Source organism: Drosophila navojoa, chromosome 3 (assembly GCF_054131105.1).
Source record: "Drosophila navojoa isolate 15081-1374.11 chromosome 3, UAZ_NAV_1.0, whole genome shotgun sequence".
Taxonomy (NCBI): Eukaryota; Metazoa; Arthropoda; class Insecta; order Diptera; family Drosophilidae; genus Drosophila; species Drosophila navojoa.
In genome coordinates, this window is record NC_142891.1 from 24,544,981 (window position 1) to 24,560,804 (window position 15,824).

Consider the following 15,824-nt stretch of genomic DNA (forward strand, 5'->3'; position numbering starts at 1 on the left):
AGGGTGTAATGGTTTTATTAAAAGTATGTAACAGGCAGAAGGAGGCGTGGCAGACCCCATAAAGTATACTATATATTCCTGATCCGCGTGACGTGCTCAATTGATTTAGCCCTGTCCATCTATCCGTATGCTTTAACGCGTCGGTCTTAGAATATATTAGAGCTAGAAACTTGAAATCGTTTGGCTAGGTCCTTGTATACCACGCGCATATCGAGTTTTTCATCAAAAATCGATAGCTTGTCCCGTTATTTTGTTATCGGTTAAAAACAATATCGAAAATCAGTAATAAATTGATATGTAGCAACATCTTTAAAGCTAAAGTCGCCAAATTTAAAATGTGTTTTATAGAATTTCGATTTTTGTTAAAATTTAAGCATTTAATACTAGGAAAATCACTCGCAATTCCCAGGCATAAGCACTGGTATACATTTCGTTGATGATTTCTCAATCCTATCCTTCGTTTTTGTCTCTTCTTTTACTCATTTCATTTATATTTCATTTATATCCTGAACCCATTGAAAATAAGAAATGGTTTGTGAAAAAGTAAGTAACGGGCAGAAGGAATCATCGAGCCGAGCCGATTTAGCCTTGTCCGTCTGTTTGTCCGTCCGTATATTTAAACGAACCGATCTCATAGGACATACAAGCTATAGATTTGAACCTATTTTTAGAATGTCCGTATATATCACGCGGATATCGAGCTTATCACTAAAAAACGATATCTTATCCCGTTATTTTTATCGATAAACCCCTTATCGGAAATCAGTTATAAAATTATATCTTCTACATCTTTAAAGCTAGAGTCTCGGAATTCAAAATACATATTAAGATGCATTTTCTTACAACTTCGATTTTCGTTAAAATTTAACCCTCACCCTTATATTTGTTAAAGGCCTATTTCAAATACTAGAAACTTGTGCTACATAATAGTGCGCAATCACGCTCTGAAAGTTTCATTAAGATTGTACTCCTAGAAATATCATTATTCAACAAATAAATTCTCATAATATTGCCAACACTGCAGCGCAACCCAAGCGCAGTTGATGCTTACTTGGGTTTAGGCAAATGTATGCATACTAATACTAATACTAATACTTTTACTTTAAGATTGATTATAATCTTAATTATATTTAAGCTCTGTTAATATTTTGTTTTAAGTTTCCCATTTTAACACTTTCTTTTCATAGTTTCAATAGTACCACTGACCACATTTGGCTGTGAAGTGGGGCATATCTGGCCGGACTGGCAAATAAAATACCCCCATCGGGTTGGTGATACTATTGTTATAATTTGCTGTACTTTTTGTATGCTATTTTATTTTAGTTGACTCCACTTATGTCAATATCTTTTAAATAAATATCAAAATAAATAAATAAAGTTATGGTTCTTTTTTAGATAGATATGCGCGTGCTTTATGGGAACCCATATACAAGCCAATGCGTTCAGGATATACCCAATAGCTATTATTATTATTATACTATGAAACTATACATTAAACTATACATTTTTAGCAAATTTGAGAATGATAAAAGAGGGGCTTTACCCAAAATCGGTAAACAACGAATCATTTGTTTGTTGCCTGTGCAGATTGCCGTTAATCGTTGCCGTAATTGTTGCCCAAAATTTGCCGTTAATCGGTCTTGTGAAGTGAGCACATATGTGTGTTTATACATACAATTCGAGTATAATATGACATGTGTATTTCATGTCTCATTTGGAGTTTTTATTGTAAGCAACCCGATATATTCCAAAGCATTTAATAAACGGCAACGGCATATTTTGGGCCTTACAATCTGCACAGGCAACAAGAGTTGCGTACTTTAATAATTATCGACATTTATCTAAATGGTATATGTAGCTTAGTAAGTCAAAATACATTGATGTATATTTAGGAATGATGTATATTTTTAGTGCTATGAAGTGCTTGCCTACGACGATTCCCAAAGAATTATCACTATTCGGCATATTCATTCGTGTAGACGGAAACCTAACTATGTATGTTATCATAGTGTAAAAGCTTAATCAATCAACTAAATTTTAATCAGACAGAAATTAACGATGATGTGGAATTCAAAAAGAAAAAGTGATCTCTTGACAGCAGATATTCAATAACCTCCCGAAACTACATGAATATACCAAGTTCGCACGCTTATGCAGTCAGGCAAATATATGTGAATCGACAGTTATCGATGCATTTTTGTCTTATTTTCAATGAACAACGAACTATTGAATGCTTCACTATATATAATGATTAATTATTTGGCTTGATCGTTGCTTTAACTCTAACTACGCAATGCTATTTTCATAAACATATTGTTTGTTTCTTTTGTCATTATCTTTTATGCCTTTTGTAATTTCATGTTTTTTATTGAGATGATAAAATTATAACAATCTATTTATACGTCATATTAATTGGTTAATAATATTAAAAATTGTCTTGAAGCGTTTAATAATTGAAATAATTGTACATTTATTTTCATATATCCATAGTTTGATACAAAATATATCTGCTCATGCGAAGTCTCGCAGTCGAACGCGCTGTATATTAAATTTCATTCCATTCCATCGTTTCAATCGTTACGCCGTTCTTTGCACTATCGTACACGCACAAAATGAAAAGTAACTTTTATCGATGTTGTCTGAATTGTAATTTCTTTGTGAGTCCTCCAATGTAAACCGTAACTACAGTATATTGTATTTGTAACTCGCAGCTACGATACTTTTTTTTTTATAATTAATAAACTTGTCCATTTGACGCTTGGTTTGTAATATTAAACTAAATGCTAAGCTACACGCATATCAATTAAAATTTGTTAATACTATTATTACAAGAAAGCCAATAAAAACGGAACATGTAAATATTACTCATGTATAGCAATTTTTGTATTTGTAAAGAATTACAACTAAAGATTGTATAAAGTGAATAACTTTTGTGCAAATAGCATATGATTAATATATCTATAAAATGTATATATGTACATGTGGCTCAAGTGTTCCTATACAGTGCTCATGAGTTCATTCCATTTTATGTGCGCACAGATACTTTTCGCTGCGCTGTGTTCTAGCATGAAAATTTGCCCAGTAGAGACGCGAGAAATCGTGAAAGAGAATTTGGTCGTGCCGTGCTAATGCGTTCAGCTCAAAAAGTAGTTGCCCTTGGAGCAATACTTAAATCTTCCTTCTATTTTATATTTTGTGCCTTGCCCTTGCAGCTTTGCACTTGCGCTATGCGCCATGCGCCGTCTGCCGTTTTTGCTCTTTGCTCTTTTATAAGGCGATCCAAAAGTGAATTTTACCACGTATATAGGCTGTAAGTTTTAAAAGTCTTATCCGAACTAATCTTCTGACTACACTCTTGGCTTCTTCGGGGTTAAAAGTTTCAGCAAAAATCATCAATTCTACTCTATTAAAGGTGGGCTAGAATCTTCAGACGTCAAGGAAGACATCGATATTTGCAATTTGCAGAAGCGAAATTGACTTTTCCTTTCACCGTTTATTTTTATATAGTGTCGTCATTGCGTCTAGCGTTTATGGTTTGGTATCGGTTATCGGCTATCGGAACGTAATTTTAGAAAGGTCCGATGTTATGTTTGTTATTTAAGCATTTATGGAAATGATGGAACCTAATATCTCTATCAATAGAGTACTTTTTCATCGATCCTGCAATTGCTTTGACTGCAGCTATACCGTTCTCACTTTTTATACCCTGAACCCATTGAAAATGGGAAATCAGGGTATAATGGTTTTGGGAAAAGTATGTCACGGGCAGACGAAATCATCGCAGACCCCATTCTCGATCAGGGCGGCGAGCTGAGTCAATTTAGCCCTGTCCGTATGAGTGCGTCTACCTCAGAAGATATGAGATCTAGAGAGTTGAAATTTCGCATGCATACTCGTACGCAGTACGAGTTTATCATACATAGCTTTCAAAAACTAATTTGATTTTTTGTTATCGAGAATAATCGATAAATTGATTTAGCTTTTTCAGCCTCATTTGAAAACTATTAGACCTGGAGACTTCAGTTTTATCATGTATATATATTTAATGGATGCGAAGATTTCGGAAATCACGCCCCCAATTAAAAAAAAAGTATTTCAAGTACTAGAGACTTAGGCTTCGGAATAGACATTTTATAATTATGATTACGTTTTAAAAGTTTCATTAGGATTTTCCGTCTACTTAAGAAGTTTTTCAACAAATAAATTCTCATTATCTTTCCAACACTGCAGCGCAGCCCTAGCGCGGTCGCTGATAACTGCGCAGTAAGCAGAGCTCGTGGTCATGCTTGTGTGTGGATGCTTATGTATGTGCATGTGCTTTTGTATGTGTGTACAAAAGAAGTGAAGAATGATTCCTAGTCAAGCAGTCTCGACTAGAGCACTCTTACTTGTTTAGAGCCTGAGAAGGCAGAAGGAGGCGTGTCAGAACCCACATAGTATATTATATTCTTTATCAGGGCGACGAGCTGAGTCTGTCTGTCCGTCTTTCCGTATGTTTGAACGCGTCAATCTTACAAGATATAAGAGCTAGAGACTTGAAATTTGTTCTAAAACATCCGTGTATATAGCGCGGATATTGAGTTTGTCTCCAAAAATCGATTGCTGGTCGAGCATTCTCTTGTTTATTTCTCCTCTAACGTACTATCCAAGAAATATTAGTTAAATGACTATGAATTTCCTATTAATCATTTGCTGTATCTATTAGCATCTATTTAGGGGTTTTCTTTGAATATTCTTTTATGATTTGGATGGAACTTTAATAAAAATAAACATATAAGAACGTTGCAGACGGGCGTTACCGACCAAATTTTAGGTCTCTAGCATGAATAGTATCCAAAAACAGAAGAATTTAAAAAATTGCGCCTAGTGGGTGTGGACATATAACTATTAATAAATCTTTATAGAATCATAATATTAGCAAATTTCAGCGATCTAGCTATAAAACACGTAGATACATACAGAGATAGATACATCGGAGATATACACGTTTATGTGTATTATGTGTCGGTATGAACGCAATTTTTTCGGCGGTATTGAAGCTAGAGACTTGAAATTTGGAACACATACTCGAGTATATCTTCCGATCCGCCCACTTGGAGCGTGCATTTTCCGATATACCAGAAATCATATTAGTTGAAGAGCTAGAAAGCTGATATTTGGAAGCTTGAACGTAAAATTTTGTACATGAACTAATGTTATGGTTCTATAAAGATTGATGAAAATTATGTGTGTACGATTCACCAAATAATATTGTTACGTCTCTTTAAAGGCGTGGCATATCAACAAATGCCCTTCATTTTTGGAGCGTAAGCATCCAGAGCTGGGTTACCGTTGCAGCTAGGTTACCGTTAGCTTGCTCTATGAGCTGGCCACAGTATTATAACAAAACCTAGCTCCTAAATTTCTGATGGGGTGTGAATGAGTATTTCGCAGTTCGAAACGCCCGACTGCAACGTTTAATATCCAATTTTAAATTCAGTAAATTTAAATATCGCTGATTGCTTTCCGCTAACATATTTCAATTTTATTATTTAGTCACAATGGACGAATCCGATAAGTCACAGCAAAACATGATATCGAATCTTCCGCTGCTGTTCGCAAATGGATATCCGACATCTTTAGAGAAAATAACTGAATCTCAACTAGAGAATTTTATACCATTCATGGTGCAATGCTCTTTGGGACATATAAACCTACCAAAAAAAATAGACTGCAGCGAGCCTGAGTGGTGGCCGGAAAATGCATCCTTTGGCATTCCGTTAAAAAAGCCAAAAAACTTTGTTGGTGTAAGTTCAAAATAATTCCGTGTGCAAATTTTGTTTTTTAACGATTTTTGTTTGTTTTTTTATTTTAGAGCTGGTTAAAAAAGATGAAGGAGATTGTAGTAATATGTTACAAATTTCATAAAAGTCTATTTCTGCTACGGTTTTGTAACGACTTAGCTGCTTATGAGCACGCCAGCTTGAGATTTATCAATAACTACAATTCCACTACATCTCTATATGACAGACGAAATAATAAATTACTGGTTACATTTCGAAATGAGAATATGGTAAGCTATAGTTAATTGATTCGAAAAGGAGTGTTTTAGTCAGTGTGCCTGACTAAAAAATACCGTGAGCCCCGTGACGAACAGCGATTAGAACTTGCCTACTACTGCTTGTTCAAATTATAAATTCTTCCAATTTATTTAATTTTAGTCCTATGATCGACTGCAAAAAAATAGAAAATGTTTGTTACTACACAAAAACAAGACCGACATGCAAGGAGAAGACTCAAACTATATGATGGTTGAGCCGCCGCCGTTCGACATTTATCTGTGTGACAACTGTGATGCCGAATTATATTCCAAGGAAGCAATCTTGGTAAGTGAAAACTATATCCATATTGATCTCTTCATGGCTTAACCTTTTTTCATTTCGTTCTTTACGCAGGAACATGAAAAAATATGTATTATGGAAGATGATGTTATTTTATGCGATTCTCCCGAGCCGGATAACAAAATTGAAGTCAAAAATGAAAACACAGAGCTGCGAAACGCTTTCCTTCTTAATTTTTGTCTTCAGTCTAAGGCGGCGAGTTGCAATTACTCTAAGAAAATACAAAGAACTAACACAAATAACGAAGAATTGGTTACAATGACTTCGAGCAGAAAAAGACGCATATCATCGCGAAGGAATCGAGCAGTACCGTCGCTTAACAGATGTTCATTTATACCAATATCGTCTCCCGCTGGACAGAAATTGCTGTCGTCATTAAAACAGACAATATCAATGGAATATGTATTTGAAAGACAGGAACGTTTAGATCGCTTTTGTTATACACCCTTATTAGTTAAATCAAATAGTAATCACAAATTTTTTGAGAAAAAGAGTTGTACAAATAACATACATGTTACGTTTAAGAAACTGCAATATTTTAGTTCCCACATCTATACTTTCCCGCGAAGACAGTTTATACAACGTAGGGACCTTACTCAAAACTTTTTGTTTTTGAACTCTCCATTGATTAAGAAATGCCGTCCAATTTCGGTCAGATTAAAAAAACTGACTGATAATAGCGGAGAGCAATTTCCTATAAATAATACTAAGCTAAATATTAGATTAACACGCGATACTTCACTTAATTCCCAATGGAGGATTTCACCATCCAGCGAGGTGATCGTCGACACAATTGATTTGTGCTCGTCAGATGAAGATGATCAGTCAATTTCCTCGTCAAAAAAAGCAAAAGAAAATAAGCTTGCGTTAATGTCCTTAACAAATAACAAAGAAATCGCTGTCATCCAAAATAATCATTCAACGGAAAGTGTATGGAATCCTCTACCCGAATTACAAACGACAGATGACAATTCGCTGAAACCCCTTAAGCAATCGGTATATATATTTTCCAATTACAAGACTAACTCGGAGCTCAACACATTCAGCCTTGAACCAAGAGCCAATAGTTCAGCAAAATCTTTAGTTCCCTCAAACACATTATCACACTCCCACAATCAGGAAAATTGTAATTTATCAAAGAGGTTAGTGACTGTTTCTGAGTGGCGTGCCAGTTCAGAAAAGACGGAAATAAACCAATCAGATACCATTGCTTTTGAAAATATGGCAGGTTTGCAATCCTTCAACACATCTGCAAGAATTATTTCCATTGATTTAACAACGTAAAATTTATTGCTAAGTTTATATAAGTAAAATACTATTGTTATTTCGTAAAATAAAGTTTGTAAATAACTAAGATTTTCCAACAAACAATTGTATTTTTCTTCAATTTCGATTCGAATAGCACCCATTGGAGAATTTAGTTATGGATTTGTTGACCGCATTCTCGAGATCCGAACGAACGCACTGTAGCGCAATTGGGCTACTTTTCTACTAGAAAACCGACAACAGTAACAATATTTTCTTTTATTTCATAAATTAAACCTTTTTACATTCATAGATAAAAACATAAACAGTTCATTTAAAAATATGCTATTTTTTGTGTATGCGAACTTACTACGAAGACTCCGATGCATTTGGAAGACTTATGGTCCGTTTCGCATAGTGATGTGGCCTAAGTAACTGTGTGAATAGTTTATAAAGTCAATGAAAGTTTTTTTTAGATTTGTGAAATTTGTTACTTACTGGATTCGATAACCCTTTTTCCCCAAACAGTAGATCATCCCGCATGGCTGTTCGCCTACGTACTTTCGGACTTTTTTCGGAAGAGCTATAAGTTACAAATAAATACAAAATAATAAAAGCGGTTTCTTGATTACTATCATTTCTCAAAGTTTGTTTTTTAATAATCCGATAACTCGCATACTGTTTCGAATGATTGGTTGATTGTTGAGTAAACTTCATTTTGATTTAATAGAACCGTATGGACTTCATTTGTTCTTTTATCATGAAAAAAAGTTTGAAAAGTTCGTTTTTTAAACAAATTATTTGAAATAATTTTACTAACTCAAAATTTTGATCTAGTGGCAAGCTACGACTACAATTAAATCTATTTTCAGTTTCGATCGATTTATTGAAATCAACTGGATCGATCTGCAAAACAAACTTAGCCAGTTCTGATATATATATATATTATCATAATAAGTGAATATTCCTATCATATATAAATAAAAAAAATCTAAAAAATTTTACCCTATCTAAAATGTATCTTTTTTAAATTTTAAATTATTTTCTTCAAAATGATTTTAGGGCATAGGAGAGGAATTTAAAAAGAGATCTTACGTTTCCATGGATGTGTTGGGTGGCGAACATATACTTTTGGGTAGATGTTCTATGGTAAAGACGGGACCGTCTTGGGATGCAGTGCGGGGAATGTCGTATGTTCCGTTGCTGATTAAAGAATGCTGCGAACAGCTTCGATTTAAATTGTTCAACTGCAGCTTGTCATCCATATTCATCGATTCAAACAGATCAGAAATTTGCACATTTGTGTTGTTCGACAAAAAATATTGCAGCAATTGTTGCTGAATGGTACTTTCATGCTGTGCCTCTTTAAGCAACGCCTCATGCTCTTGCAAACGGCTTTCAATCATCGACGAATTGCACGTTATAAATATTGCATTGTCAGACATTTTTTGCAGTAAGTATTTTGCCTCTTCAATTGAACTTATTGTGTCTAGGATATGTTGAATTTTATTTGAATCACTGTTTGCAGGATCCTTAACATCTTCGAATTCCATGATAGCTTTTTGTATATGCTCTATATTCTCTTGTATATAGCCAATGTTTGTTTTTAAATTATCTTCTTCGTTTGAGTACTCGGATCCCTTGTCAATATGTTTGGGATCTTGGATTGTTTTAAGCTCTCGGCAACGCTGTTCCCTCTCATTCACAAGGCGTTCCAGCTCCGTTTCCAATTGACTTATCAATTGCTTGTTTCTGGCACAGTGAGCTACGCTACGCGACAAGGTTTCCCAACGATGGTGTAATGCTCGAGCCTGCTCGATTTTTGACCCTGTTTGTCTGTTTGCTCTTTGATGTACATTCCCACTGCGTTGGCTTCGGCGAAGTGCGGATACCTCCTCTGTTTTCCGTTTTAAAATTTGCTCCTTTGCATTCATTTTCGCCTGCAAAGTCATAACTGCATTTTTCTGCCGCCTCTGTTCTTTACGTAATTGCGCAATCTCTTGCGTTTTCTTTGTGTTTTCCTCTCGGTGCCGGTTTGTTTGCTCCGATATTTTTTTCATCAACCTTACCTGAAACAATTAAATTTATTAATTTTAGAAAATTAAGTAATATATGGAATAGAAATATATATCCATTCGTATAGATGCTGCGGGAAAGTATTAAACAAAATAACTAAACAAATTAATTAAAAGTCACTTACTTTACTACATTTTAGATCATTAAGTTCCATTCGCAAATTTTGCAGCTTTATTTCTTGTGTTTTTATTTCTTTTTGCTGTCGAATATGTTCCTTTTGTGTTTGCTGCAGTTTTTTCAGTTCTCGATTCATATCATTCAGCTTACGTTCATACTCCATTTTAACTGCTTTTACATTATCTTTTGGTGGACTAAGCATAGATGTTGCTGAGAAAAAAAAAAGCAATGTTCGTATATCAAGTTTAAGGAAAATAATAAGAAAAAAAAATAAATCAATTTTGATTTTTGTTTCATAAATTTTAAATGAATTTGTGATATTTTTAAGGCAAATAATTACCCATATTCGCCAACACCTCATCTCTTTCCTTTTGCGTGCTAAATATTTTAGATGTTAGGACATTAAGTTTTTCTTCATAGTGTTGTCGCATAACTTGCATCCGCTCTTGAGACAATTCCAGCTGCTCAATTAGTTTTGTTTTTATTTCAATATCTGAATTGATTTCATTTAAATTTTCTTCCATTTCTTTCTCTGCGAAAATCAATTATAGATTAGAGTAATATTTATTTATAATAATATTATTCATTTTTACCATTCGAATCACTTTCACTGTCTGAAATCTCCAGCTCAGCCATTTGAGAACCTTCAATTGTTATTCCGGGTAATGATCGTGACATTAGCAATTCTCTTTCCTTCTCCAAGCCTTTCTTAGCTATGTCGATGATAACGTTAGGGTCTGCGAAAATATTGTATATTGAATTTGAAATTTATTGCATATTGAATATTGAAATTTCCGCTGCATATTCCATTTCTTACCTTCATATAACGTTTTGTTACCTCTTGGTGAAGTTCCTGTGGAATTAAGTTTCTTCAACTGTTGACACATCTCTTCGGATTCTACAAGTTTGGCCTGCAATTTTTCGATCTCGATCACATAGTTTTCAACCAAGTTTGCGACGGACGTATCGGAATTAGCATCTATTGACCACTCATGTATTTGCTTCTCCAGTTTAAGTTTCGCATTGCGATCAATTAATATGTTAATGGTCTCTTGCATTGATTTTATGCGCTGCTGTAAGCGTTTATTATCGTCCAACAGCATGGAATTTTCATAATATGTATCTGATATTAAGGTATTTCCTTGCGAATCCAAAACACGTTTACCCTGTAAGATATATGGAAAGGATGTATTCATAGACGTCATTTTGACCTGCTTATAAATTATTATTTTAATTTATTGTACCTGCTTGTACTCCAAAAGCTCCAATTGCAAGGCAGCAACTTCTCTTCGGAGTAACGAGATTGTTCGAGAGCTTTGATCCTGATTGATCTGCACTTTGTTTTTGATATTGCGAGCTCTATTTGCATACTTCAGTGTATTCAATGTTTCCATAAAGTCGCGATCACTTGGAGAGATGCAAGCAATCATTAAGGTTTGGCTATTGCCACCTAGAGAATCTTGAAGAAGACGCGTTAGCTTCGAGTCTCGATATGGTACATGCGAGACTTTCTTCGATTTATCGCCCAACGCTGAAATGCAATTGCCCAGTGCTAAAAGTCCACAATTAATTGATATACCCTCGCGAGCACGATCTCCCGTCGCCAAGGTTCGTTTCAAACGCTCCGAGCCAGCCAAATCAACAAAATGGAATTTAGACGTCAAGGTTTCAAAGTCGCTATCGCTGAAATCAATTTTCGGCTCGATCATATGTTGTCTACGTACAAATAACGTAAACACTGCATGCGATCGTGATGATAGATCATTCATTTTAGTTGAAGCTGTCGTTCGCGCTAAAGCTCCTTGCTGTAGCAATCTGAAAGTATGATAATGAATTACTAATAAATTCATACATTCTATATTTAACTGGTGATACAAAATATTTATAAGATTAAAATGAATACGCAAAGAAGCTAAAATAAATTGAAAATTTATACTAATAATATTGTGATTATTAAATAATATTCTCATAAAAGTATAAGAAATATGTCTCCAGTTGGAATTGGGAAAACTATATAATTTTCACTTGAATACAAGACCTAAAACCAGAAATGCTCACCTGTAGCTTTTTAAGTAATCAACCAAGCCGGGCTTAGCTTAAAATTACAAACTTTTGTTGAATGTTTAAATACAATACAATATTCGAATTACGCTCTAGGGTTTGCAATGATTTAAATATAACTAACGGATAACTCACTTTAACGCATCTTGGGGCTCGTTAATTGGCTTGATAGTAGCACCTGCCACAGTTATCTGCCCATTTGCACTTTCATGTATTTTGAAAGTAGAATTCTTGTTAAATGGATCCAGTAGATCAATAATGTCTTCGTTATACAATTCTATAAACTGAACAGCCACGCTGAACTGCGAATTTGTGGCGGAGGCATCACTGTCTTCTGGATGCTGCAACTTTTCGATTCCAGCAAATATATGTCGTATCGCACGGGGTATTATGCCCAGTTGATAGTCCCCAGAAGTGTGATCAAATCCAGTTCCCATTGTATAGGTTTTGCCAGAGCCGGTTTGACCGTACGCAAGGACCGTCGCATTATAGCCATGTAAAGTTCCTTCAACCAAGCGCTTAACGCATTCTTCATATATATCACTCTACGAATTGGTAAAACGGATGTATAAAAAATATTTATATACCTTTATATGGTGATGGCAGCTTACCTGATTAGAGTCCACATTATAAACATAGTCAAAAGTAAACGCCTTATCAGATCCTAGAACGATTTGCTGCTCACCAGGTGTTACTGTGGTACATATCCGACACATGTCAATTATCTCTCTTGAATTTTGTGGACGAATTCTGTAAAAATAGAAAAACAATTAGTCTATCCATGGTCTAGTTTTCAATATATCGTCAGGATTTTAATATATAAATAAAGTTCAACTTACCGTACAGCCACTCGAACTAAGCAATCCTTGTCAATTTCTCCATCCGTAGCCATGTTCAATTAATAAGCTTCAAAACAAATAATATTGCTGAAACATATTAAATATTTAAATTTATATCAAACGTTACAGTCGTAAGTTACCAATTACTGCAGAAACTTCTGCTTGTCGATGAAATATGAGGAAAATTATGAGAGAGAAATCTAGCAATGGTAATGGTACTGGTCTTCGGCCCTTTTCGAAGAAGCCAACAGGTGTAAAACCAGTAAAACTACTTTATCAAATGCACTTCAACCAGCTGTCAGCAGCATAAGCGTCAAAAATATATGTAATAGGCGCCTATAAATAAAGTCCTAGCGCTGTAAAAACGATACTTTATTGCTATGGTGAGTTGAGAAAAACCAGCTATGTGCTTGAATGTGTGCTGACATCAGCGCAAAATTAATAGTTCGCCGATATGACAAGCATTTCGATGGCACTGCTATCCACTTGGCGGAAGCTGATTTTTAGAATCTGTAAAAAACTCCTAAAGAGTGGTGTCAACCATGATCACATCCAATCTTCCCACTTAAAAGATAACTCACATATCGACGGAATGTGTTACTATACTCAGAAATGATCTGGTCAATTGTTGTACATGGAGATTCGCCACTTTTATGATTTTGTTTTTCATAAAGCTTCAGGAAGGTTAACATAAAAAGAATTATATCTCTTTCTGTGCATCTAATTAGGAATAATAAACTAGCGAGAAAGAATTCCTAATTTTAGTTTCTAAGCTATTCATCCTAATAAATTAATTATTAAATAGATACCAGCACAAAGTGTACATACATATGTATACAAATAATTAGAAATAAAATGATCGTCTTCAGCATTCCAGCATCCGGAGCATCAATTTCGCTGTGCGTTGTAATAAATAATTACTATAATTACCTTAATTAGTCGACTTTTAAAAATACAACTTATAGTTAACTTCAGCAAATTACTAACTCTGCAGCTTGTATTTTTAACTGTCAAAAACAAAAACAATAAAAGAAGACGATCAGGGTATGACATAAAATTATTGGCATGCATATACATACATATATATTTAAAAAGTTTAACTACGCACACATAAAAATAAATAATATATTAGTATATACATATGTGTAGACACTCACATATGATACTTACAATTAAATATAAAAAACCTGTTTTAAAATTTTTTGACACCTGATGTTTACAAATGGCTTCTTAGCTTTAATATCAATCGTAAGAATATGAATCTCGTAATGAAATGTATCGTACCAATAAAATAAATATTTGCATTCGCTGCTTCAAAATTCACAAAGATATTAAAATCTTTTTTTCAGATCAACGTCCCTTGTTTACTTTCTTACATACGCTTAAATATACATAGAAATACTCCACAGCTGTGAACAGCTGATGACATTTGGGATGAACGATATTTCGATATTCGTCAGAGATTGTTATGGTACCTCCAACAAACGTATGTATATCTATTTTAAACATATATGCAAAAGCTTATCGGAAAAAACAAAACAGTTTTACAACTTCTATAAAACAAAATCATTTATTGCGATTCAATCTTTTGGATTTTGCGTGTACATGATGCACACGAGTAATAAATATATTTCCATGTCATCTATACACTCAAATCCCGAGTATATTCTACGAAGAATTTTACAATGAATACCTTTGTGAATATATATGTATATAAATACATATTTATTAGACATTCGAGTCATTGTGTATTAAAATTGACTGAAGGAAAGTTTTATGTATTGACTAATTTCGGAATGTAGTAAATTAAAAAAGAAGTCGATACATTGAAGCAGGTCAATAAGTACAAAAACAAGTATCGATTCTGTGTAAATGGGACATCTCTAGTGTACAATATTGATTCGTTCAATTGAATTTGTTATGATTAAAACGAGCTAGTTCTGCTAACAAACTGCAACCAGACCAGGAAATCAGAAAAGAAAAACAGTGAAAAAATACTCAGTTTTACTACTTAAGTCCTATCAATACATTTACTTAATATAAGAATAATAACTAATCAAAAAAGCCAATAATAATTATAATATAGGTGGTGCTCCTTAAGGCAATAACATAGAAGTCGAGAGGTATGGCGCAAGGAAGTGATCTAAACTTTAAAGGAAGAAAAAGTAAATTTTGATAAATTGAATTAAAAAAGAAAAATAATCTTTTATGAACATAATTTTTTTCTCTATTATTTTCTTTTAGCCTCAGAAAAAATTTTAGAAAATGTTCACATATTCGCCAACGATCCGTCCTTAGCATTCTTTCGAATTCAGGTTGGTTTTTCTGTTTTCTATTATACAAATTACAATTAATTCGTTTTGTAATCCAGGAACACATTCGCAAGGTGCTGCCTGCAATCATAGAGAAACGAACCGAAGTTCTTAGCCTACAAAGCAACTTGCAAGGGCATTGCTTCGACATGGAATACGGTGTGCAAGCATTAAAGTCTATAGAAAAATCTGAAAGCACTTTTTATAATATACAAGAAATCTTGAAGACTTCAATATTTTTAAAACAACAGCTAAAGTATGAAGAAAATCGGAAGAAAACAAAAAAGGACAGCATAAAGAACTCTGTATATAAACGATTTTCTGCACATCTTGCATTAGATCTTCCAGATTTATCTGATTTTAGTGGCGTTATGCGTGACACAACCCAACGAATGGAGACAATAATATCAACAGGGCAAGCTCGACCAGACACTTCAACGGCTCAACCTAATTCAGTTGAGTTTCAAAGGTCTCACACAACTTTACATTAATTGCTGTATTTTACAGCTATGCTTAAAAACTTGAAAATTAAATATATGTTTTGTTAGAGTTAAGAGCTGAATAACTTTCTTTGTAACCTCGATTTGTATATTATAATTTACTAAATAATGGTAATTTTATATGAAATTATAGTTGTAATATTTTATAGTTTCCATAGAAACAGCTCTCTGAACTAAATGTACGCATTGTGGCTATGAATTGCTTCGTAGCATAGAATACTCTTTCTTTGTACTTCATCTAGACTTCGTTTTCTATGGTTCTAAATGGTTCTAGAATACATTATAGAGTCAAAT

General features: G+C 34.0%; 3 protein-coding genes across 8 annotated transcripts; 2 read left to right on the forward strand and 1 right to left on the reverse strand.

The window, feature by feature from the left end:
- The first annotated feature begins 2,636 nt into the window (after positions 1-2,636).
- Positions 2,637-7,751, forward strand: ova (ovaries absent). Of its 3 annotated transcripts, none has more exons than XM_030389526.2 (5): positions 2,637-2,657; positions 5,536-5,786; positions 5,855-6,052; positions 6,201-6,365; positions 6,435-7,751. In XM_030389526.2, the coding sequence occupies exons 2-5, from the start codon at positions 5,541-5,543 to the stop codon at positions 7,662-7,664; spliced, it is 1,839 nt and encodes a 612-aa protein (XP_030245386.1). In that variant the 5' UTR covers positions 2,637-2,657; positions 5,536-5,540; the 3' UTR covers positions 7,665-7,751. The 3 variants fall into 3 exon arrangements, with proteins under 3 accessions (XP_030245386.1, XP_030245385.1, XP_030245384.1); XM_030389525.2 differs by having other exon boundaries at positions 2,639-2,761; XM_030389524.2 differs by lacking the exon at positions 2,637-2,657 and adding an exon at positions 2,664-2,854.
- A 138-nt stretch (positions 7,752-7,889) lies between these two features.
- On the reverse strand, positions 7,890-14,147 carry Klp31E (kinesin-like protein 31E). 4 transcript variants are annotated; one of them, XM_089258385.1, is made up of 12 exons: positions 14,003-14,147; positions 12,719-12,785; positions 12,491-12,629; positions 12,015-12,424; positions 11,063-11,633; positions 10,636-10,984; positions 10,412-10,555; positions 10,159-10,350; positions 9,826-10,028; positions 8,721-9,694; positions 8,124-8,208; positions 7,890-8,060 (listed from the first exon to the last, which is right to left on the reverse strand). In XM_089258385.1, exons 2-12 carry the CDS (start codon positions 12,769-12,771, stop codon positions 7,995-7,997), a joined length of 3,186 nt encoding a protein of 1,061 aa, XP_089114511.1. In that variant the 5' UTR covers positions 12,772-12,785; positions 14,003-14,147; the 3' UTR covers positions 7,890-7,994. The 4 variants fall into 4 exon arrangements, with proteins under 4 accessions (XP_089114511.1, XP_089114512.1, XP_089114514.1 ...); XM_089258386.1 differs by having other exon boundaries at positions 12,719-12,805; positions 14,003-14,143; XM_089258388.1 differs by lacking the exon at positions 12,719-12,785 and having other exon boundaries at positions 14,003-14,141.
- Positions 14,148-14,616: 469 nt separating this feature from the next.
- Positions 14,617-15,596, forward strand: LOC115564810 (BLOC-1-related complex subunit 8 homolog). The gene is made up of 3 exons (XM_030389517.2): positions 14,617-14,883; positions 14,963-15,033; positions 15,090-15,596. Exons 1-3 carry the CDS (start codon positions 14,844-14,846, stop codon positions 15,519-15,521), a joined length of 543 nt encoding a protein of 180 aa, XP_030245377.1. The 5' UTR covers positions 14,617-14,843; the 3' UTR covers positions 15,522-15,596.
- Positions 15,597-15,824: the final 228 nt, after the last annotated feature.

What these genes read in the sequence shown, in the direction of transcription:
- ova (XM_030389526.2), top strand. Translation starts at nt 5,541, where the DNA reads ATGGACGAATCCGATAAGTCACAGCAAAACATGATATCGAATCTTCCG. An exon ending in CATTTCGAAATGAGAATATG is followed by an intron (nt 6,053 to 6,200) that starts GTAAGCTATAGT and finishes ATTTAATTTTAG; the next exon opens with TCCTATGATCGACTGCAAAA. An exon ending in ATTCCAAGGAAGCAATCTTG is followed by an intron (nt 6,366 to 6,434) that starts GTAAGTGAAAAC and finishes TTCTTTACGCAG; the next exon opens with GAACATGAAAAAATATGTAT.
- Klp31E (XM_089258385.1), bottom strand. Translation starts at nt 12,771, where the DNA reads ATGGCTACGGATGGAGAAATTGACAAGGATTGCTTAGTTCGAGTGGCT. An exon ending in GAGCCCCAAGATGCGTTAAA is followed by an intron (nt 11,634 to 12,014) that starts GTGAGTTATCCG and finishes TCATACTTTCAG; the next exon opens with ATTGCTACAGCAAGGAGCTT. An exon ending in AAAAAGGGTTATCGAATCCA is followed by an intron (nt 8,061 to 8,123) that starts GTAAGTAACAAA and finishes CTATTCACACAG; the next exon opens with TTACTTAGGCCACATCACTA.
- LOC115564810 (XM_030389517.2), top strand. Translation starts at nt 14,844, where the DNA reads ATGGCGCAAGGAAGTGATCTAAACTTTAAAGGAAGAAAAA. An exon ending in AAACTTTAAAGGAAGAAAAA is followed by an intron (nt 14,884 to 14,962) that starts GTAAATTTTGAT and finishes ATTTTCTTTTAG; the next exon opens with CCTCAGAAAAAATTTTAGAA. An exon ending in TAGCATTCTTTCGAATTCAG is followed by an intron (nt 15,034 to 15,089) that starts GTTGGTTTTTCT and finishes TTTGTAATCCAG; the next exon opens with GAACACATTCGCAAGGTGCT.